The following is a 21,601-nucleotide window of genomic DNA, read 5'->3' as shown; positions in this document are numbered from 1 at the left end:
AATTCCTTGCCCAGTGAAGCAGTTGAGGCTCCTTCTTTAAACGTTTTTAAGAAAAAGATAGATACCTTTCTAAAGAATAAAGGGATTCGGGCCATGATCTCATTAAATGGTGGAGCAGGCTCGAGGGGCAAGATGGCCTACTCCTGTTCCTAGTTCTTATCTTCTTATGCTCAGGCGGGTATTATTGTGTTTGGTTCTGGGCACAGGGTCACTGAGAGATTAATCGTATGGACAGGAAACTAGTTCTGGGCCCTGCGCCTCAGGAAGGATATATGGGCCAAGAGGCGGGTGTTCCATTCTTCTTCCTGCTCTCCCCCTTTTGCTATGTAGTGGGTAGGGGGGTGATGCTAAAAAGCTTCCTCCTGTTCCTATGTAACAGGCTCGAGAGGGGCTGAACGGGCCTCCTCCTGTTCCCGTGTAACAGGCTCAACAGGATGGGCTGAATGGGGGTCCTCCTGCTCCTGTGTAACAGGCTCGAGAGGGGCTGAATGGGGGTCCTCCTGTTCCTGTGCAACAGGCTGGAGAGGGGGGAATGTGGAGACCGGAGGTAAGCATGGCACAAATGGAGACAATTCAACCCCTCCGCTTGTAATCGTGCCAGAACCACATTTGCTTTGGACCTTTCACAGCTCCATTCCTCCTCTGCGCCCGACAGATATCTGGACCAGCCCTGCCTGGAAACCATCAGTCGCATCAAGCTGTACAGCGAATCGCTAGCACGCTACGGGAAGAGCCCATACTTGTACCCGCTCTACGGACTAGGGGAGCTCCCTCAAGGCTTTGCCAGGTAAAGGAATCTGCGGCTTGCTAAGCTTGGATGTCGGGAAGAGATGTCGTTTTGGGGTGGGGGGGGGGGGTGGGGTGGTGGTGGTGGGGGGGGGGGGGGGGGGGGGGGGAGAAATGTAGCATCAATGTCAATGATCCCAAACTCCACAGTCCTCAAGGCCCATCCACAACGGAACTCAGTTCACACACTGGCTCCAGTCCGGCAAGGCATCCGTCCTCATCCTGGTTTTCAAATCCCTCCATGGCCTCTTCAGCCCCTCCCTATCTCTGTACCCTCCTCCAGCCCCGACAACCCTCCCTATCTCTGTAACCTCCTCCAGCCCCTACAACGCTCCCTATCCCTGTAACCTCCTCCAGCCCCGACAACCCTCCCTATCTCTGTACCCTCCTCCAGCCCCGACAACCCTCCCTATCTCTGTAACCTCCTCCAACCCCGACAACCCTCCCTATCTCTGTACCCTCCTCCAGCCCCGACAACCCTCCCTATCTCTGTACCCTCCCTATCTCTGTAACCTCCTCCAGACACGACAACCCTCCCTATCTCTGTACCCTCCTCCAGCCCCGACAACCCTCCCTATCTCTGTACCCTCCTCCAGCCCCGACAACCCTCCCTATCTCTGTAACCTCCTCCAGCCCCAACAACCTCCCTATCTCGGTAACCTCCTCCAGCCCCAACAACCTCCCTATCTCTGTAACCTCCTCCAGTCCCTATAACCCTCCCTATCTCTGTAACCTCCTCCAGCCCCTACAACCCTCCCTATCTCTGTAACCTCCTCCAACCCTCCCTATCTCTGTCACCTCCTGCTGCCCCTACAACCCTCCCTATCTCTGTAACCTCCTCCAGCCCGACAACCCTCCCTATCTCTGTAACCTCCTCCAGCCCCTACAACCCTCCCTATCTCTGTAACCTCCTCCAGCCCCTACAACCCTCCCTATCTCTGTAACCTCCTCCAACCCTCCCTATCTCTGTAACCTCCTCCAGCCCCTACAACCCTCCCTATCTCTGTAACCTCCTCCAGCCCCAGAACCTACCCTATCTCTGTAACCTCCTCCAGCCCCTACAACCCTCCCTATCTCTGTAACCTCCTCCAGCCCCAGAACCTACCCTATCTCTGTAACCTCCTACAATCCTCCGAGATTTCTGCCCTCCTCCAATTCCGGTTCTCAAGCATCCCCGATTCCCATCACTCCGCCATTGGAGGCCGTGCCTTCAGCTGCCTCAGTAAGCACTGGAATTCCCCCCTGATACCTATCCGCCTCTCCCTCTGTCTCTGTCTCTGTGTCCGCCTCTTCCTCTGTCTCTGTGTCCGCCTCTCCCTCTGTCTCTGTGTCCGCCTCTCCCTCTGTCTCTGTGTCCGCCTCTCCCTCTGTCTCTGTGTATCCCTCTCCCTCTGTCTCTGTGTCTGTGTCACCCTCTCCCTCTGTCTCTGTGTCTGTGTCACCCTCTCCCTCTGTCTCTGTGTCACCCTCTCCCTCTGTCTCTGTGTCCGCCTCTCCCTCTGTCTCTGTGTATCCCTCTCCCTCTGTCTCTGTGTCTGTGTCACCCTCTCCCTCTGTCTCTGTGTCTGTGTCACCCTCTCCCTCTGTCTCTGTGTCTGTGTCACCCTCTCCCTCTGTCTCTGTGTCACCCTCTCCCTCTGTCTCTGTGTCACCCTCTCCCTCTGTCTCTGTGTCACCCTCTCCCTCTGTCTCTGTGTCCGCCTCTCCCCTCTGTCTCTGTGTCCGCCTCTCCCTCTGTCTCTGTGTCCGCCTCTCCCTCTGTCTCTGTGTCCGCCTCTCCCTCTGTCTCTGTGTCCCCCTCTCCCTCTGTCTCTGTGTCCGCCTCTCCCTCTGTCTGTGTCCGCCTCTCCCTCTGTCTCTGTGTCCGCCTCTCCCTCTGTCTCTGTGTCCGCCTCTCCCTCTGTCTCTGTGTCCGCCTCTCCCTCTGTCTCTGTGTCCGCCTCTCCCTCTGTTTCTGTGTCACCCTCTCCCCCTGTTTCTGTGTCCGCCTCTCCCCCTGTCTCTGTGTCCGCCTCTCCCCCTGTCTCTGTGTCCGCCTCTCCCCCTGTCTCTGTGTCCGCCTCTCCCCCTGTCTCTGTGTCCGCCTCTCCCCCTGTCTCTGTGTCCGCCTCTCCCCCTGTCTCTGTGTCCGCCTCTCCCCCTGTCTCTGTGTCCGCCTCTCCCCCTGTCTCTGTGTCCGCCTCTCCCCCTGTCTCTGTGTCCGCCTCTCCCCCTGTCTCTGTGTCCGCCTCTCCCCCTGTCTCTGTGTCCGCCTCTCCCCCTGTCTCTGTGTCCGCCTCTCCCCCTGTCTCTGTCCGCCTCTCCCCCTGTCTCTGTGTCCGCCTCTCCCCCTGTCTCTGTGTCCGCCTCTCCCCCTGTCTCTGTGTCCGCCTCTCCCTCTGTCTCTGTGTCCGCCTCTCCCTCTGTCTCTGTGTCCGCCTCTCCCTCTGTCTCTCTGTCCGCCTCTCCCTCTGTCTCTCTGTCCGCCTCTCCCTCTGTCTCTCTGTCCGCCTCTCCCTCTGTCTCTGTGTCACCCTCTCCCTCTGTCTCTGTGTCCGCCTCTCTCTCTGTCTCTGTGTCTCCCTCTGTCTCTGTGTCTCCCTCTCCGTCTGTCTCTGTGTCCGCCTCTCCCTCTGTCTCTGTGTCTCCCTCTCCCTCTGTCTCTGTGTCACCCTCTCCCTCTGTCTCTGTGTCCGCCTCTCCCTCTGTCTCTGTGTCACCCTCTCCCTCTGTCTCTGTGTCACCCTCTCCCTCTGTCTCTGTGTCACCCTCTCCCTCTGTCTCTGTGTCCGCCTCTCCCTCTGTCTCTGTGTCCGCCTCTCCCTCTGTCTCTGTGTCCGCCTCTCCCTCTGTCTCTGTGTCCGCCTCTCCCTCTGTCTCTGTGTCCCCCTCTCCCTCTGTCTCTGTGTCCCCCTCTCCCTCTGTCTCTGTGTCCGCCTCTCCCTCTGTCTCTGTGTCCGCCTCTCCCTCTGTCTCTGTGTCCGCCTCTCCCCCTGTCTCTGTGTCCGCCTCTCCCCCTGTCTCTGTGTCCGCCTCTCCCCCTGTCTCTGTGTCCGCCTCTCCCCCTGTCTCTGTGTCCGCCTCTCCCCCTGTCTCTGTGTCCGCCTCTCCCCCTGTCTCTGTGTCCGCCTCTCCCCCTGTCTCTGTGTCCGCCTCTCCCCCTGTCTCTGTGTCCGCCTCTCCCCCTGTCTCTGTGTCCGCCTCTCCCCCTGTCTCTGTGTCCGCCTCTCCCTCTGTCTCTGTGTCCGCCTCTCCCTCTGTCTCTCTGTCCGCCTCTCCCTCTGTCTCTCTGTCCGCCTCTCCCTCTGTCTCTCTGTCCGCCTCTCCCTCTGTCTCTCTGTCCGCCTCTCCCTCTGTCTCTCTGTCCGCCTCTCCCTCTGTCTCTGTGTCACCCTCTTCCTCTGTCTCTGTGTCCGCCTCTCTCTCTGTCTCTGTGTCTCCCTCTGTCTCTGTGTCTCCCTCTCCGTCTGTCTCTGTGTCCGCCTCTCCCTCTGTCTCTGTGTCTCCCTCTCCCTCTGTCTCTCTGTCCGCCTCTCCCTCTGTCTCTGTGTCACCCTCTCCCTCTGTCTCTGTGTCCGCCTCTCCCTCTGTCTGTGTCACCCTCTCCCTCTGTCTCTGTGTCCGCCTCTCCCTCTGTCTCTGTGTCTCCCTCTGTCTCTGTGTCCGCCTCTCCCTCTCCCTCTGTCTCTGTGTCCGCCTCTCCCTCTCCCTCTGTCTCTGTGTCCGCCTCTCCCTCTCCCTCTGTCTCTGTGTCCGCCTCTCCCTCTGTCTCTGTGTCCGCCTCTCCCTCTGTCTCTGTGTCTCCCTCTCGCTCTGTCTCTGTGTCCGCCTCTCCCTCTGTCTCTGTGTCCGCCTCTCCCTCTGTCTCTGTGTCCGCCTCTCCCTCTGTCTCTGTGTCCGCCTCTCCCTCTCTCTCTGTGTCCGCCTCTCCCTCTCTCTCTGTGTCCGCCTCTCCCTCTCTCTCTGTGTCCGCCTCTCCCTCTGTCTCTGTGTCCGCCTCTCCCTCTGTCTCTCTGTGTCCGCCTCTCCCTCTGTCTCTCTGTGTCCGCCTCTCCCTCTGTCTCTCTGTCCGCCTCTCCCTCTGTCTCTCTGTCCGCCTCTCCCTCTGTCTCTGTGTCCGCCTCTCCCTCTGTCTCTCTGTCACCCTCTCCCTCTGTCTCTGTGTCACCCTCTCCCTCTGTCTCTGTGTCCGCCTCTCCCTCTGTCTCTGTGTCCGCCTCTCCCTCTGTCTCTCTGTCCGCCTCTCCCTCTCTCTGTGTCCGCCTCTCCCACTGTCTCTGTGTCCGCCTCTCCCACTGTCTCTCTGTCCGCCTCTCCCTCTCTCTGTGTCCGCCTCTCCCACTGTCTCTGTGTCCGCCTCTCCCACTGTCTCTGTGTCCGCCTCTCCCACTGTCTCTGTGTCCGCCTCTCCCTCTGTCTCTGTGTCCGCCTCTCCCTCTGTCTCTGTGTCCGCCTCTCCCTCTGTCTCTGTGTCCGCCTCTCCCTCTGTCTCTCTGTCCGCCTCTCCCTCTGTCTCTTAGTCCGCCTCTCCCTCTGTCTCTCTGTCCGCCTCTCCCTCTCTCTGTGTCCGCCTCTCCCACTGTCTCTGTGTCCGCCTCTCCCACTGTCTCTGTGTCCGCCTCTCCCTCTGTCTCTGTGTCTCCCTCTCCCTCTGTCTCTGTGTCTCCCTCTCCCTCTGTCTCTGTGTCCGCCTCTCCCTCTGTCTCTGTGTCCGCCTCTCCCTCTGTCTCTGTGTCCGCCTCTCCCTCTGTCTCTGTGTCCGCCTCTCCCTCTGTCTCTGTGTCCGCCTCTCCCTCTGTCTCTGTGTCACCCTCTCCCTCTGTCTCTGTGTCCGCCTCTCCCTCTGTCTCTGTGTCTCCCTCTCCCTCTGTCTCTGTGTCACCCTCTCTCTCTGTCTCTGTGTCACCGTCTCCCTCTGTCTCTGTGTCCGCCTCACCCTCTGTCTCTGTGTCCGCCTCTCCCTCTGTCTCTGTGTCCGCCTCTCCCTCTGTCTCTGTGTCACCATCTCCCTCTGTCTCTGTGTCCGCCTCTCCCTCTGTCTCTGTGTCCGCCTCTCCCTCTGTCTCTGTGTCCGCCTCTCCCTCTGTCTCTGTGTCCGCCTCTCCCTCTGTCTCTGTGTCCGCCTCTCCCTCTGTCTCTGTGTCCGCCTCTCCCTCTGTCTCTCTGTCCGCCTCTCCCTCTGTCTCTCTGTCCGCCTCTCCCTCTGTCTCTCTGTCCGCCTCTCCCTCTGTCTCTCTGTCCGCCTCTCCCTCTGTCTCTCTGTCCGCCTCTCCCTCTGTCTCTCTGTCCGCCTCTCCCTCTGTCTCTCTGTCCGCCTCTCCCTCTGTCTCTCTGTCCGCCTCTCCCTCTGTCTCTCTGTCCGCCTCTCCCTCTGTCTCTCTGTCCGCCTCTCCCTCTGTCTCTCTGTCCGCCTCTCCCTCTGTCTCTCTGTCCGCCTCTCCCTCTGTCTCTCTGTCCGCCTCTCCCTCTGTCTCTCTGTCCGCCTCTCCCTCTGTCTCTGTGTCCGCCTCTCCCTCTGTCTCTCTGTCCGCCTCTCCCTCTGTCTCTGTGTCCGCCTCTCCCTCTGTCTCTGTGTCTCCCTCTGTCTCTCTGTCCGCCTCTCCCTCTGTCTCTGTGTCACCCTCTCTCTCTGTCTCTGTGTCACCGTCTCCCTCTGTCTCTGTGTCCGCCTCTCCCTCTGTCTCTGTGTCCGCCTCTCCCTCTGTCTCTGTGTCACACTCTGTCTCTGTGTCTCCCTCTGTCTCTCTGTCCGCCTCTCCCTCTGTCTCTGTGTCTCCCTCTGTCTCTGTGTCCGCCTCTCCCTCTCCCTCTGTCTCTGTGTCCGCCTCTCCCTCTCCCTCTGTCTCTGTGTCCGCCTCTCCCTCTGTCTCTGTGTCCGCCTCTCCCTCTGTCTCTGTGTCCGCCTCTCCCTCTCCCTCTGTCTCTGTGTCCGCCTCTCCCTCTGTCTCTGTGTCCGCCTCTCCCTCTCCCTCTGTCTCTGTGTCCGCCTCTCCCTCTGTCTCTGTGTCACCGTCTCCCTCTGTCTCTGTGTCCGCCTCTCCCTCTGTCTCTGTGTCCGCCTCTCCCTCTGTCTCTGTGTCCGCCTCTCCCTCTGTCTCTGTGTCACCGTCTCCCTCTGTCTCTGTGTCCGCCTCTCCCTCTGTCTCTGTGTCCGCCTCTCCCTCTGTCTCTGTGTCCGCCTCTCCCTCTGTCTCTGTGTCACCCTCTCCCTCTGTCTCTGTGTCACCCTCTCCCTCTGTCTCTGTGTCCGCCTCTCCCTCTGTCTCTGTGTCCGCCTCTCCCTCTGTCTCTGTGTCCGCCTCTCCCTCTGTCTCTGTGTCCGCCTCTCCCTCTGTCTCTGTGTCCGCCTCTCCCTCTGTCTCTGTGTCCGCCTCTCCCTCTGTCTCTGTGTCCGCCTCTCCCTCTGTCTCTCTGTCCGCCTCTCCCTCTGTCTCTCTGTCCGCCTCTCCCTCTGTCTCTGTGTCACACTCTGTCTCTGTGTCTCCCTCTGTCTCTCTGTCCGCCTCTCCCTCTGTCTCTGTGTCTCCCTCTGTCTCTGTGTCCGCCTCTCCCTCTCCCTCTGTCTCTGTGTCCGCCTCTCCCTCTCCCTCTGTCTCTGTGTCCGCCTCTCCCTCTGTCTCTGTCTCTGTGTCCGCCTCTCCCTCTGTCTCTGTCTCTGTGTCCGCCTCTCCCTCTGTCTCTGTGTCCGCCTCTCCCTCTGTCTCTGTGTCCGCCTCTCCCTCTGTCTCTGTGTCCGCCTCTCCCTCTGTCTCTGTGTCCGCCTCTCCCTCTGTCTCTGTGTCCGCCTCTCCCTCTGTCTCTGTGTCACCCTCTCCCTCTGTCTCTGTGTCCGCCTCTCCCCCTGTCTCTGTGTCCGCCTCTCCCCCTGTCTCTGTGTCCGCCTCTCCCCCTGTCTCTGTGTCCGCCTCTCCCCCTGTCTCTGTGTCCGCCTCTCCCCCTGTCTCTGTGTCCGCCTCTCCCCCTGTCTCTGTGTCCGCCTCTCCCCCTGTCTCTGTGTCCGCCTCTCCCCCTGTCTCTGTGTCCGCCTCTCCCCCTGTCTCTGTGTCCGCCTCTCCCCCTGTCTCTGTGTCCGCCTCTCCCCCTGTCTCTGTGTCCGCCTCTCCCCCTGTCTCTGTCCGCCTCTCCCCCTGTCTCTGTGTCCGCCTCTCCCCCTGTCTCTGTGTCCGCCTCTCCCCCTGTCTCTGTGTCCGCCTCTCCCTCTGTCTCTGTGTCCGCCTCTCCCTCTGTCTCTGTGTCCGCCTCTCCCTCTGTCTCTCTGTCCGCCTCTCCCTCTGTCTCTCTGTCCGCCTCTCCCTCTGTCTCTCTGTCCGCCTCTCCCTCTGTCTCTGTGTCACCCTCTCCCTCTGTCTCTGTGTCCGCCTCTCTCTCTGTCTCTGTGTCTCCCTCTGTCTCTGTGTCTCCCTCTCCGTCTGTCTCTGTGTCCGCCTCTCCCTCTGTCTCTGTGTCTCCCTCTCCCTCTGTCTCTGTGTCACCCTCTCCCTCTGTCTCTGTGTCCGCCTCTCCCTCTGTCTCTGTGTCCGCCTCTCCCTCTGTCTCTGTGTCCGCCTCTCCCTCTGTCTCTCTGTCCGCCTCTCCCTCTGTCTCTCTGTCCGCCTCTCCCTCTGTCTCTCTGTCCGCCTCTCCCTCTGTCTCTCTGTCCGCCTCTCCCTCTGTCTCTCTGTCCGCCTCTCCCTCTGTCTCTGTGTCACCCTCTTCCTCTGTCTCTGTGTCCGCCTCTCTCTCTGTCTCTGTGTCTCCCTCTGTCTCTGTGTCTCCCTCTCCGTCTGTCTCTGTGTCCGCCTCTCCCTCTGTCTCTGTGTCTCCCTCTCCCTCTGTCTCTCTGTCCGCCTCTCCCTCTGTCTCTGTGTCACCCTCTCCCTCTGTCTCTGTGTCCGCCTCTCCCTCTGTCTGTGTCACCCTCTCCCTCTGTCTCTGTGTCCGCCTCTCCCTCTGTCTCTGTGTCTCCCTCTGTCTCTGTGTCCGCCTCTCCCTCTCCCTCTGTCTCTGTGTCCGCCTCTCCCTCTCCCTCTGTCTCTGTGTCCGCCTCTCCCTCTCCCTCTGTCTCTGTGTCCGCCTCTCCCTCTGTCTCTGTGTCCGCCTCTCCCTCTGTCTCTGTGTCTCCCTCTCGCTCTGTCTCTGTGTCCGCCTCTCCCTCTGTCTCTGTGTCCGCCTCTCCCTCTGTCTCTGTGTCCGCCTCTCCCTCTGTCTCTGTGTCCGCCTCTCCCTCTCTCTCTGTGTCCGCCTCTCCCTCTCTCTCTGTGTCCGCCTCTCCCTCTCTCTCTGTGTCCGCCTCTCCCTCTGTCTCTGTGTCCGCCTCTCCCTCTGTCTCTCTGTGTCCGCCTCTCCCTCTGTCTCTCTGTGTCCGCCTCTCCCTCTGTCTCTCTGTCCGCCTCTCCCTCTGTCTCTCTGTCCGCCTCTCCCTCTGTCTCTGTGTCCGCCTCTCCCTCTGTCTCTCTGTCACCCTCTCCCTCTGTCTCTGTGTCACCCTCTCCCTCTGTCTCTGTGTCCGCCTCTCCCTCTGTCTCTGTGTCCGCCTCTCCCTCTGTCTCTCTGTCCGCCTCTCCCTCTCTCTGTGTCCGCCTCTCCCACTGTCTCTGTGTCCGCCTCTCCCTCTGTCTCTGTGCCCGCCTCTCCCTCTGTCTCTGTGTCCGCCTCTCCCTCTGTCTCTGTGTCCGCCTCTCCCTCTGTCTCTGTGTCCGCCTCTCCCTCTGTCTCTCTGTCCGCCTCTCCCTCTGTCTCTTAGTCCGCCTCTCCCTCTGTCTCTCTGTCCGCCTCTCCCTCTCTCTGTGTCCGCCTCTCCCACTGTCTCTGTGTCCGCCTCTCCCACTGTCTCTGTGTCCGCCTCTCCCTCTGTCTCTGTGTCTCCCTCTCCCTCTGTCTCTGTGTCTCCCTCTCCCTCTGTCTCTGTGTCCGCCTCTCCCTCTGTCTCTGTGTCCGCCTCTCCCTCTGTCTCTGTGTCCGCCTCTCCCTCTGTCTCTGTGTCCGCCTCTCCCTCTGTCTCTGTGTCCGCCTCTCCCTCTGTCTCTGTGTCCGCCTCTCCCTCTGTCTCTGTGTCACCCTCTCCCTCTGTCTCTGTGTCCGCCTCTCCCTCTGTCTCTGTGTCTCCCTCTCCCTCTGTCTCTGTGTCACCCTCTCTCTCTGTCTCTGTGTCACCGTCTCCCTCTGTCTCTGTGTCCGCCTCACCCTCTGTCTCTGTGTCCGCCTCTCCCTCTGTCTCTGTGTCCGCCTCTCCCTCTGTCTCTGTGTCACCATCTCCCTCTGTCTCTGTGTCCGCCTCTCCCTCTGTCTCTGTGTCCGCCTCTCCCTCTGTCTCTGTGTCCGCCTCTCCCTCTGTCTCTGTGTCCGCCTCTCCCTCTGTCTCTCTGTCCGCCTCTCCCTCTGTCTCTCTGTCCGCCTCTCCCTCTGTCTCTCTGTCCGCCTCTCCCTCTGTCTCTCTGTCCGCCTCTCCCTCTGTCTCTCTGTCCGCCTCTCCCTCTGTCTCTCTGTCCGCCTCTCCCTCTGTCTCTCTGTCCGCCTCTCCCTCTGTCTCTCTGTCCGCCTCTCCCTCTGTCTCTCTGTCCGCCTCTCCCTCTGTCTCTCTGTCCGCCTCTCCCTCTGTCTCTCTGTCCGCCTCTCCCTCTGTCTCTCTGTCCGCCTCTCCCTCTGTCTCTCTGTCCGCCTCTCCCTCTGTCTCTCTGTCCGCCTCTCCCTCTGTCTCTCTGTCCGCCTCTCCCTCTGTCTCTCTGCCCGCCTCTCCCTCTGTCTCTCTGTCCGCCTCTCCCTCTGTCTCTGTGTCCGCCTCTCCCTCTGTCTCTCTGTCCGCCTCTCCCTCTGTCTCTGTGTCCGCCTCTCCCTCTGTCTCTGTGTCTCCCTCTGTCTCTCTGTCCGCCTCTCCCTCTGTCTCTGTGTCACCCTCTCTCTCTGTCTCTGTGTCACCGTCTCCCTCTGTCTCTGTGTCCGCCTCTCCCTCTGTCTCTGTGTCCGCCTCTCCCTCTGTCTCTGTGTCACACTCTGTCTCTGTGTCTCCCTCTGTCTCTCTGTCCGCCTCTCCCTCTGTCTCTGTGTCTCCCTCTGTCTCTGTGTCCGCCTCTCCCTCTCCCTCTGTCTCTGTGTCCGCCTCTCCCTCTCCCTCTGTCTCTGTGTCCGCCTCTCCCTCTGTCTCTGTGTCCGCCTCTCCCTCTGTCTCTGTGTCCGCCTCTCCCTCTCCCTCTGTCTCTGTGTCCGCCTCTCCCTCTGTCTCTGTGTCCGCCTCTCCCTCTCCCTCTGTCTCTGTGTCCGCCTCTCCCTCTGTCTCTGTGTCACCGTCTCCCTCTGTCTCTGTGTCCGCCTCTCCCTCTGTCTCTGTGTCCGCCTCTCCCTCTGTCTCTGTGTCACCCTCTCCCTCTGTCTCTGTGTCACCCTCTCCCTCTGTCTCTGTGTCACCCTCTCCCTCTGTCTCTGTGTCACCCTCTCCCTCTGTCTCTGTGTCCGCCTCTCCCTCTGTCTCTGTGTCCGCCTCTCCCTCTGTCTCTGTGTCACCCTCTCCCTCTGTCTCTGTGTCACCCTCTCCCTCTGTCTCTGTGTCACCCTCTCCCTCTGTCTCTGTGTCCGCCTCTCCCTCTGTCTCTGTGTCCGCCTCTCCCTCTGTCTCTGTGTCCGCCTCTCCCTCTGTCTCTGTGTCCGCCTCTCCCTCTGTCTCTGTGTCCGCCTCTCCCTCTGTCTCTGTGTCCGCCTCTCCCTCTGTCTCTGTGTCCGCCTCTCCCTCTGTCTCTCTGTCCGCCTCTCCCTCTGTCTCTCTGTCCGCCTCTCCCTCTGTCTCTGTGTCACACTCTGTCTCTGTGTCTCCCTCTGTCTCTCTGTCCGCCTCTCCCTCTGTCTCTGTGTCTCCCTCTGTCTCTGTGTCCGCCTCTCCCTCTCCCTCTGTCTCTGTGTCCGCCTCTCCCTCTCCCTCTGTCTCTGTGTCCGCCTCTCCCTCTGTCTCTGTCTCTGTGTCCGCCTCTCCCTCTGTCTCTGTCTCTGTGTCCGCCTCTCCCTCTGTCTCTGTGTCCGCCTCTCCCTCTGTCTCTGTGTCCGCCTCTCCCTCTGTCTCTGTGTCCGCCTCTCCCTCTGTCTCTGTGTCACCCTCTCCCTCTGTCTCTGTGTCCGCCTCTCCCTCTGTCTCTGTGTCCGCCTCTCCCTCTGTCTCTGTGTCCGCCTCTCCCTCTGTCTCTGTGTCCGCCTCTCCCTCTGTCTCTGTGTCCGCCTCTCCCTCTGTCTCTGTGTCCGCCTCTCCCTCTGTCTCTGTGTCCGCCTCTCCCTCTCCCTCTGTCTCTGTGTCCGCCTCTCCCTCTGTCTCTGTGTCCGCCTCTCCCTCTCCCTCTGTCTCTGTGTCCGCCTCTCCCTCTGTCTCTGTGTCACCGTCTCCCTCTGTCTCTGTGTCCGCCTCTCCCTCTGTCTCTGTGTCCGCCTCTCCCTCTGTCTCTGTGTCACACTCTGTCTCTGTGTCTCCCTCTGTCTCTCTGTCCGCCTCTCCCTCTGTCTCTGTGTCTCCCTCTGTCTCTGTGTCCGCCTCTCCCTCTCCCTCTGTCTCTGTGTCCGCCTCTCCCTCTCCCTCTGTCTCTGTGTCCGCCTCTCCCTCTGTCTCTGTCTCTGTGTCCGCCTCTCCCTCTGTCTCTGTGTCCGCCTCTCCCTCTGTCTCTGTGTCCGCCTCTCCCTCTGTCTCTGTGTCACCCTCTCCCTCTGTCTCTGTGTCACCCTCTCCCTCTGTCTCTGTGTCACCCTCTCCCTCTGTCTCGGTGTCCGCCTCTCCCTCTGTCTCGGTGTCCGCCTCTCCCTCTGTCTCACCCTCTCCCTCTGTCTCTGTGTCAGCCTCTCCCTCTGTCTCTGTGTCAGCCTCTCCCTCTGTCTCTGTCTCCGCCTCTCCCTCTGTCTCTGTCTCTGTGTCCGCCTCTCCCTCTCTCTCTGTCTCTGTGTCCGCCTCTCCCTCTGTCTCTGTGTCCGCCTCTCCCTCTGTCTCTGTGTCCGCCTCTCCCTCTGTCTCTGTGTCCGCCTCTCCCTCTGTCTCTGTGTCCGCCTTTCCCTCTGTCTCTGTGTCACCCTCTCCCTCTGTCTCTGTGTCACCCTCTCCCTCTGTCTCTGTGTCCGCCTCTCCCTCTGTCTCTGTGTCCGCCTCTCCCTCTGTCTCTGTGTCCGCCTCTCCCTCTGTCTCTGTGTCCGCCTCTCCCTCTGTCTCTGTGTCCGCCTCTCCCTCTGTCTCTGTGTCCGCCTCTCCCTCTGTCTCTGTGTCCGCCTCTCCCTCTGTCTCTGTGTCCGCCTCTCCCTCTCCCTCTGTCTCTGTGTCCGCCTCTCCCTCTGTCTCTGTGTCCACCTCTCCCTCTCCCTCTGTCTCTGTGTCCGCCTCTCCCTCTGTCTCTGTGTCACCGTCTCCCTCTGTCTCTGTGTCCGCCTCTCCCTCTGTCTCTGTGTCCGCCTCTCCCTCTGTCTCTGTGTCACACTCTGTCTCTGTGTCTCCCTCTGTCTCTCTGTCCGCCTCTCCCTCTGTCTCTGTCTCTCCCTCTGTCTCTGTGTCCGCCTCTCCCTCTCCCTCTGTCTCTGTGTCCGCCTCTCCCTCTCCCTCTGTCTCTGTGTCCGCCTCTCCCTCTGTCTCTGTCTCTGTGTCCGCCTCTCCCTCTGTCTCTGTGTCCGCCTCTCCCTCTGTCTCTGTGTCACACTCTGTCTCTGTGTCTCCCTCTGTCTCTCTGTCCGCCTCTCCCTCTCCCTCTGTGTCTCCCTCTGTCTCTGTGTCCGCCTCTCCCTCTCCCTCTGTCTCTGTGTCCGCCTCTCCCTCTCCCTCTGTCTCTGTGTCCGCCTCTCCCTCTGTCTCTGTCTCTGTGTCCGCCTCTCCCTCTGTCTCTGTGTCCGCCTCTCCCTCTGTCTCTGTGTCCGCCTCTCCCTCTGTCTCTGTGTCCGCCTCTCCCTCTGTCTCTGTGTCACCCTCTCCCTCTGTCTCTGTGTCCGCCTCTCCCTCTGTCTCTGTGTCCGCCTCTCCCTCTGTCTCTGTGTCCGCCTCTCCCTCTGTCTCTCTGTCCGCCTCTCCCTCTGTCTCTGTGTCCGCCTCTCCCTCTGTCTCTGTGTCCGCCTCTCCCTCTGTCTCTGTGTCCGCCTCTCCCTCTGTCTCTGTGTCCGCCTCTCCCTCTGTCTCTGTGTCCGCCTCTCCCTCTGTCTCTGTGTCCGCCTCTCCCTCTGTCTCTGTGTCCGCCTCTCCCTCTGTCTCTGTGTCCGCCTCTCCCTCTGTCTCTGTGTCCGCCTCTCCCTCTGTCTCTCCCTCTCGCTCTGTCTCTGTGTCCGCCTCTCCCTCTGTCTCTGTGTCAGCCTCTCCCTCTGTCTCTGTGTCCGCCTCTCCCTCTGTCTCTCCCTCTCGCTCTGTCTCTGTGTCCGCCTCTCCCTCTGTCTCGGTGTCCGCCTCTCCCTCTGTCTCGGTGTCCGCCTCTCCCTCTGTCTCGGTGTCCGCCTCTCCCTATGTCTCTCTGTCCGCCTCTCCCTCTGTCTCTCTGTCCGCCTCTCCCTCTGTCTCTCTGTCACCCTCTCCCTCTGTCTCTGTGTCACCCTCTCCCTCTGTCTCTGTGTCCGCCTCTCCCTCTGTCTCTGTGTCCGCCTCTCCCTCTGTCTCTCTGTCCGCCTCTCCCTCTCTCTGTGTCCGCCTCTCCCACTGTCTCTGTGTCCGCCTCTCCCTCTGTCTCTGTGTCCGCCTCTCCCTCTGTCTCTGTGTCCGCCTCTCCCTCTCCCTCTGTCTCTGTGTCCGCCTCTCCCTCTGTCTCTGTGTCCGCCTCTCCCTCTGTCTCTGTGTCCGCCTCTCCCTCTGTCTCTGTGTCCGCCTCTCCCTCTGTCTCTGTGTCCGCCTCTCCCTCTGTCTCTGTGTCCGCCTCTCCCTCTGTCTCTGTGTCCGCCTCTCCCTCTGTCTCTGTGTCCGCCTCTCCCTCTGTCTCTGTGTCCGCCTCTCCCTCTGTCTCTGTGTCCGCCTCTCCCTCTGTCTCTGTGTCCGCCTCTCCCTCTGTCTCTGTGTCCGCCTCTCCCTCTGTCTCTGTGTCCGCCTCTCCCTCTGTCTCTGTGTCCGCCTCTCCCTCTGTCTCTGTGTCCGCCTCTCCCTCTGTCTCTGTGTCCGCCTCTCCCTCTGTCTCTGTGTCCGCCTCTCCCTCTGTCTCTGTGTCCGCCTCTCCCTCTGTCTCTGTGTCCGCCTCTCCCTCTGTCTCTGTGTCCGCCTCTCCCTCTGTCTCTCCCTCTCGCTCTGTCTCTGTGTCCGCCTCTCCCTCTGTCTCTGTGTCCGCCTCTCCCTCTGTCTCTCCCTCTCGCTCTGTCTCTGTGTCCGCCTCTCCCTCTGTCTCGGTGTCCGCCTCTCCCTCTGTCTCGGTGTCCGCCTCTGTCTCTGTGTCAGCCTCTCCCTCTGTCTCTGTGTCAGCCTCTCCCTCTGTCTCTGTCTCCGCCTCTCCCTCTGTCTCTGTCTCTGTGTCCGCCTCTCCCTCTCTCTCTGTCTCTGTGTCCGCCTCTCCCTCTGTCTCTGTGTCCGCCTCTCCCTCTGTCTCTGTGTCCGCCTCTCCCTCTGTCTCTGTGTCCGCCTCTCCCTCTGTCTCTGTGTCCGCCTCTCCCTCTGTCTCTGTGTCCGCCTCTCCCTCTGTCTCTGTGTCCGCCTCTCCCTCTGTCTCTGTGTCCGCCTCTCCCTCTGTCTCTGTGTCCGCCTCTCCCTCTGTCTCTGTGTCCGCCTTTCCCTCTGTCTCTGTGTCCGCCTTTCCCTCTGTCTCTGTGTCTCCCTCTCCCTCTGTCTCTGTGTCCGCCTCTCCCTCTGTCTCTGTGTCCGCCTCTCCCTCTGTCTCTCCCTCTCCCTCTCTCTCTGTGTCACCCTCTCCCTCTCCCTCTGTCTGTGTCCGCCTCTCCCTCTGTCTCTGTGTCCGCCTCTCCTGTGTCTCTGTGTCCGCCTCTCCCTCTGTCTCTGTGTCCGCCTCTCCCTCTGTCTCTGTGTCCGCCTCTCCCTCTGTCTCTGTGTCCGCCTCTCCCTCTGTCTCTGTGTCCGCCTCTCCCTCTGTCTCTGTGTCCGCCTCTCCCTCTGTCTCTGTGTCCGCCTCTCCCTCTGTCTCTCTGTGTCCGCCTCTCCCTCTGTCTCTCTGTGTCCGCCTCTCCCTCTGTCTCTGTGTCCGCCTCTCCCTCTGTCTCTGTGTCAGCCTCTCTCTCTGTCTCTGTGTCTCCCTCTCCCTCTGTGTCCGCCTCTCCCTCTGTGTCTCTGTCCGCCTCTCCCTCTGTCTCCCCCTCTCCCTCTGTCTCTCTGTCTGCCTCTCCCTCTGTCTCTGTGTCCGCCCCTCCCTCTGTCTCTGTGTCCGCCCCTCCCTCTGTCTCTGTGTCCGCCTCTCCCTCTGTCTCTGTGTCCGCCTCTCCCTCTGTCTCTGTGTCCGCCTCTCCCTCTGTCTCTGTGTCCGCCTCTCCCTCTGTCTCTCTGTCCGCCTCTCCCTCTGTCTCTGTGTCCGCCTCTCCCTCTGTCTCTGTGTCCGCCTCTCCCTCTGTCTCTGTGTCCGCCTCTCCCTCTGTCTCTGTGTCCGTCTCTGTCTCTGTGTCCGCCTCTCCCTCTCCCTCTGTCTCTGTGTCCGCCTCTCCCTCTCCCTCTGTCTCTGTGTCCGCCTCTCCCTCTGTCTCTGTGTCTCCCTCTCGCTCTGTCTCTGTGTCCGCCTCTCTCTCTGTCTCTGTGTCACCCTCTGTCTCTGTGTCTCCCTCTCCCTCTGTCTCTGTGTCCGCCTCTCCCTCTGTCTCTGTGTCCGCCTCTCCCTCTGTCTCTGTGTCCGCCTCTCCCTCTGTCTCTGTGTCCCCCTCTCCCTCTGTGTCCGCCTCTCCCTCTGTCTCTGTGTCCGCCTCTCCCTCTGTCTCTGTGTCCGCCTCTCCCTCTGTCTCTGTGTCCGCCTCTCCCTCTGTCTCTGTGTCCGCCTCTCCCTCTGTCTCTGTGTCCGCCTCTCCCTCTGTCTCTGTGTCCGCCTCTCCCTCTGTCTCTGTGTCCGCCTCTCCCTCTGTCTCTGTGTCCGCCTCTCCCTCTGTCTCTGTGTCCGCCTCTCCCTCTGTCTCTGTCTCTGTGTCACCCTCTCCCTCTGTCTCTGTGTCACCCTCTCCCTCTGTCTCTGTGTCACCCTCTCCCTCTGTCTCTGTGTCACCCTCTCCCTCTGTCTCTGTGTCTCCCTCTCCCTCTGTCTCTGTGTCCGCCTCTCCCTCTGTCTCTGTGTCTCCCTCTGTCTCTGTGTCCGCCTCTCCCTCTCCCTCTGTCTCTGTGTCCGCCTCTCCCTCTGTCTCTGTCTCATTGTCCGCCTCTCCCTCTGTCTCTGTGTCCGCCTCTCCCTCTGTCTCTGTGTCCGCCTCTCCCTCTGTCTCTGTGTCTCCCTCTCGCTCTGTCTCTGTGTCCGCCTCTCGCTCTGTCTCTGTGTCCCCCTCTCCCTCTGTCTCTGTGTCTCCCTCTCCCTCTGTCTCTGTGTCTCCCTCTCCCTCTGTCTCCGTGTCTCCCTCTCTCTCTGTGTCCGCCTCTCCCTCTGTCTCTGTGTCCGCCTCTCCCTCTGTCTCTGTGTCCGCCTCTCCCTCTGTCTCTGTGTCCGCCTCTCCCTCTGTCTCTGTGTCCCCCTCTCCCTCTGTCTCTGTGTCCCCCTCTCCCTCTGTCTCTGTGTCCCCCTCTCCCTCTGTCTCTGTGTCCCCCTCTCCCTCTGTCTCTGTGTCCGCCTCTCCCTCTGTCTGTGTCCGCCTCTCCCTCTGTCTCTGTGTCCGCCTCTCCCTCTGTCTCTGTGTCCGCCTCTCCCTCTGTCTCTGTGTCCGCCTCTCCCTCTGTCTCTCTGTCCGCCTCTCCCTCTCCCTCTGTGTCCGCCTCTCCCTCTGTCTCTCTGTCCGCCTCTCTCTCTGTCTCTCTGTCCGCCTCTCCCTCTGTCTCTCCCTCTCCCTCTGTCTCTCTGTCTGCCTCTCCCTCTGTCTCCGTGTCCGCCTCTCCCTCTCCGTCTGTCTCTGTGTCCGCCTCTCCCTCTTCCTCTGTCTCTGTGTCCGCCTCTCCCTCTGTCTCTGTGTCCCCCTCTCGCTCTGTCTTTGTGTCCCCCCTCTCCCTCTGTCTCTGTGTCCGCCTCTCACTCTGTCTCTCTGTGTCCGCCTCTCCCTCTGTCTCTGTGTCCGCCTCTCCCTCTGTCTCTGTGTCCGCCTCTCCCTCTGTCTCTCTCTCTCCCTCTGTCTCTGTGTCCGCCTCTCCCTCTGTCTCTGTGTCCGCCTCTCCCTCTGTCTCTGTGTCCGCCTCTCCCTCTGTCTCTGTCCGCCTCTCCCTCTGTCTCTGTGTCTCCCTCTGTCTCTCTGTCCGCCTCTCCCTCTGTCTCTGTGTCTCCCTCTCCCTCTGTCTCTGTGTCCGCCTCTCCCTCTGTCTCTGTGTCCGCCTCTCCCTCTGTCTCTGTGTCCGCCTCTCCCTCTGTCTCTGTGTCCGCCTCTCCCTCTGTCTCTGTGTCCGCCTCTCCCTCTGTCTCTGTGTCCGCCTCTCCCTCTGTCTCTGTGTCCCCCTCTCCCTCTGTCTCTGTGTCCCCCTCTCCCTCTGTCTCTGTGTCCCCCTCTCCCTCTGTCTCTGTGTCCCCCTCTCCCTCTGTCTCTGTGTCCCCCTCTCCCTCTGTCTCTGTGTCCGCCTCTCCCTCTGTCTCTGTGTCCGCCTCTCCCTCTGTCTCTGTGTCCGCCTCTCCCTCTGTCTGTGTCCGCCTCTCCCTCTGTCTCTGTGTCCGCCTCTCCCTCTGTCTCTGTGTCCGCCTCTCCCTCTGTCTCTGTGTCACCCTCTCCCTCTGTCTCTGTGTCCGCCTCTCCCTCTGTCACTCTGTGTCAACCTCTCTCTCTGTGTCCGCCTCTCCCTCTGTCTCTGTGTCTCATTCTCCCTCTCCCTCTGTCTCTGTGTCCGCCTCTCCCTCTGTCTCTGTGTCCGCCTCTCCCTCTCTCTCTGTGTCCGCCTCTACCTCGGTGTCACCCTCTCCCTCTGTCTCTCTGTCCGCCTCTCCCTCTGTGTCACCCTCTCCCTCTGTCTCTCTGTCCGCCTCTCCCTCTCCCTCTGTGTCCGCCTCTCCCTCTCCCTCTGTGTCACCCTCTCCCTCTCCCTCTGTGTCACCCTCTCCCTCTCCCTCTGTGTCACCCTCTCCCTCTCCCTCTGTGTCACCCTCTCCCTCTGTCTCTGTGTCCGCCTCTCCCTCTCCCTCTGTGTCCGCCTCTCCCTCTGTCTCTGTGTCCGCCTCTCCCTCTCCGTCTGTCTCTGTGTCCGCCTCTCCCTCTTCCTCTGTCTCTGTGTCCCCCCTCTCCCTCTGTCTCTGTGTCCGCCTCTCACTCTGTCTCTCTGTGTCCGCCTCTCCCTCTGTCTCTGTGTCCGCCTCTCCCTCTGTCTCTGTGTCCGCCTCTCCCTCTGTCTCTCTCTCTCCCTCTGTCTCTGTGTCCGCCTCTCCCTCTGTCTCTGTGTCCGCCTCTCCCTCTGTCTCTGTGTCCGCCTCTCCCTCTGTCTCTGTGTCCGCCTCTCCCTCTGTCTCTGTGTCCGCCTCTCCCTCTGTCTCTGTGTCCGCCTCTCCCTCTGTCTCTGTGTCCGCCTCTCCCTCTGTCTCTGTGTCCGCCTCTCCCTCTGTCTCTGTGTCCGCCTCTCCCTCTGTCTCTGTGTCCGCCTCTCCCTCTGTCTCTGTGTCCGCCTCTCCCTCTGTCTCTGTGTCCGCCTCTCCCTCTGTCTCTGTGTCCGCCTCTCCCTCTGTCTCTGTGTCCGCCTCTCCCTCTGTCTCTGTGTCCGCCTCTCCCTCTGTCTCTGTGTCCGCCTCTCCCTCTGTCTCTGTGTCCGCCTCTCCCTCTGTCTCTGTGTCCGCCTCTCCCTCTGTCTCTGTGTCCGCCTCTCCCTCTGTCTCTGTGTCCGCCTCTCCCTCTGTCTCTGTGTCCGCCTCTCCCTCTGTCTCTGTGTCCGCCTCTCCCTCTGTCTCTGTGTCCGCCTCTCCCTCTGTCTCTGTGTCCGCCTCTCCCTCTGTCTCTGTGTCCGCCTCTCCCTCTGTCTCTGTGTCCGCCTCTCCCTCTGTCTCTGTGTCCGCCTCTCCCTCTGTCTCTGTGTCCGCCTCTCCCTCTGTCTCTGTGTCCGCCTCTCCCTCTGTCTCTGTGTCCGCCTCTCCCTCTGTGTCCGCCTCTCCCTCTCCCTCTGTGTCCGCCTCTCCCTCTCCCTCTGTGTCCGCCTCTCCCTCTCCCTCTGTGTCCGCCTCTCCCTCTCCCTCTGTGTCCGCCTCTCCCTCTGTCTCTGTGTCTCCCTCTCCCTCTGTCTCTGTGTCCGACTCTCCCTCTGTCTCTGTGTCCGCCTCTCCCTCTGTCTCTGTGTCACCCTCTCTCTCTGTCTCTGTGTCCGCCTCTCCCTCTGTCTCTCTGTCCGCCTCTCCCTCTGTCTGTGTCACCCTCTCCCTGTGTCTCTCTGTCAGCCTCTCCCTCTGTCTCTCTGTCCGCCTCTCCCTCTGTCTCTGTGTCCGCCTCTCCCTCTGTCTCTCCCTCTCCCTCTGTCTCTGTCTCTGTGTCCGCCTCTGTCTCTGTCTCTGTGTCCGCCTCTCCCTCTGTCTCTGTGTCCGCCTCTCCCTCTGTCTCTGTGTCCGCCTCTCCCTCTGTCTCTGTGTCCGCCTCTCCCTCTGTCTCTGTGTCCGCCTCTCCCTCTGTCTCTCCCTCTCGCTCTGTCTCTGTGTCCGCCTCTCCCTCTGTCTCTGTGTCAGCCTCTCCCTCTGTCTCTGTGTCCGCCTCTCCCTCTGTCTCTCCCTCTCGCTCTGTCTCTGTGTCCGCCTCTCCCTCTGTCTCGGTGTCCGCCTCTCCCTCTGTCTCGGTGTCCGCCTCTCCCTCTGTCTCTGTGTCCGCCTCTCCCTCTGTCTCTGTGTCCGCCTCTCCCTCTGTCTCTCTCTCTCCCTCTGTCTCTGTGTCCGCCTCTCCCTCTGTCTCTGTGTCCGCCTCTCCCTCTGTCTCTGTGTCCGCCTCTCCCTCTGTCTCTGTGTCCGCCTCTCCCTCTGTCTCTGTGTCCGCCTCTCCCTCTGTCTCTGTGTCCGCCTCTCCCTCTGTCTCTGTGTCCGCCTCTCCCTCTGTCTCTGTGTCCGCCTCTCCCTCTGTCTCTGTGTCCGCCTCTCCCTCTGTCTCTGTGTCCGCCTCTCCCTCTGTCTCTGTGTCCGCCTCTCCCTCTGTCTCTGTGTCCGCCTCTCCCTCTGTCTCTGTGTCCGCCTCTCCCTCTGTCTCTGTGTCCGCCTCTCCCTCTGTCTCTGTGTCCGCCTCTCCCTCTGTCTCTGTGTCCGCCTCTCCCTCTGTCTCTGTGTCCGCCTCTCCCTCTCCCTCTGTGTCCGCCTCTCCCTCTCCCTCTGTGTCCGCCTCTCCCTCTCCCTCTGTGTCCGCCTCTCCCTCTCCCTCTGTGTCCGCCTCTCCCTCTGTCTCTGTGTCTCCCTCTCCCTCTGTCTCTGTGTCCGACTCTCCCTCTGTCTCTGTGTCCGCCTCTCCCTCTGTCTCTGTGTCCGCCTCTCCCTCTGTCTCTGTGTCACCCTCTCTCTCTGTCTCTGTGTCCGCCTCTCCCTCTGTCTCTCTGTCCGCCTCTCCCTCTGTCTGTGTCACCCTCTCCCTGTGTCTCTCTGTCAGCCTCTCCCTCTGTCTCTCTGTCCGCCTCTCCCTCTGTCTCTGTGTCCGCCTCTCCCTCTGTCTCTCCCTCTCCCTCTGTCTCTGTCTCTGTGTCCGCCTCTGTCTCTGTCTCTGTGTCCGCCTCTCCCTCTGTCTCTGTGTCCGCCTCTCCCTCTGTCTCTGTGTCCGCCTCTCCCTCTGTCTCTGTGTCCGCCTCTCCCTCTCTCTCTGTGTCCGCCTCTCCCTCTCTCTCTGTGTCCGCCTCTCCCTCTCTCTCTGTGTCCGCCTCTCCCTCTCCCTCTGTGTCCGCCTCTCCCTCTCCCTCTGT

The 21,601-nt window shown here is 61.2% G+C and overlaps 1 protein-coding gene across 1 annotated transcript in view; it reads left to right on the top strand.

The window, feature by feature from the left end:
- LOC140398950 (rab GDP dissociation inhibitor alpha-like) overlaps positions 1-21,601 on the top strand; it is an 82,477-nt gene that overhangs the window by 27,397 nt on the left and 33,479 nt on the right. The window contains 1 exon segment of the mRNA XM_072487944.1: positions 656-787. Within this exon segment, the coding sequence (XP_072344045.1) occupies positions 656-787 (132 nt within the window).

The sequence above is a fragment of the Scyliorhinus torazame genome, chromosome 22 (genome assembly GCF_047496885.1).
Source record: "Scyliorhinus torazame isolate Kashiwa2021f chromosome 22, sScyTor2.1, whole genome shotgun sequence".
Lineage (NCBI taxonomy): Eukaryota > Metazoa > Chordata > Chondrichthyes > Carcharhiniformes > Scyliorhinidae > Scyliorhinus > Scyliorhinus torazame.
Note: the sequence above shows the minus strand (reverse complement) of the source record. Positions and strands in the feature narration are given on the sequence as shown.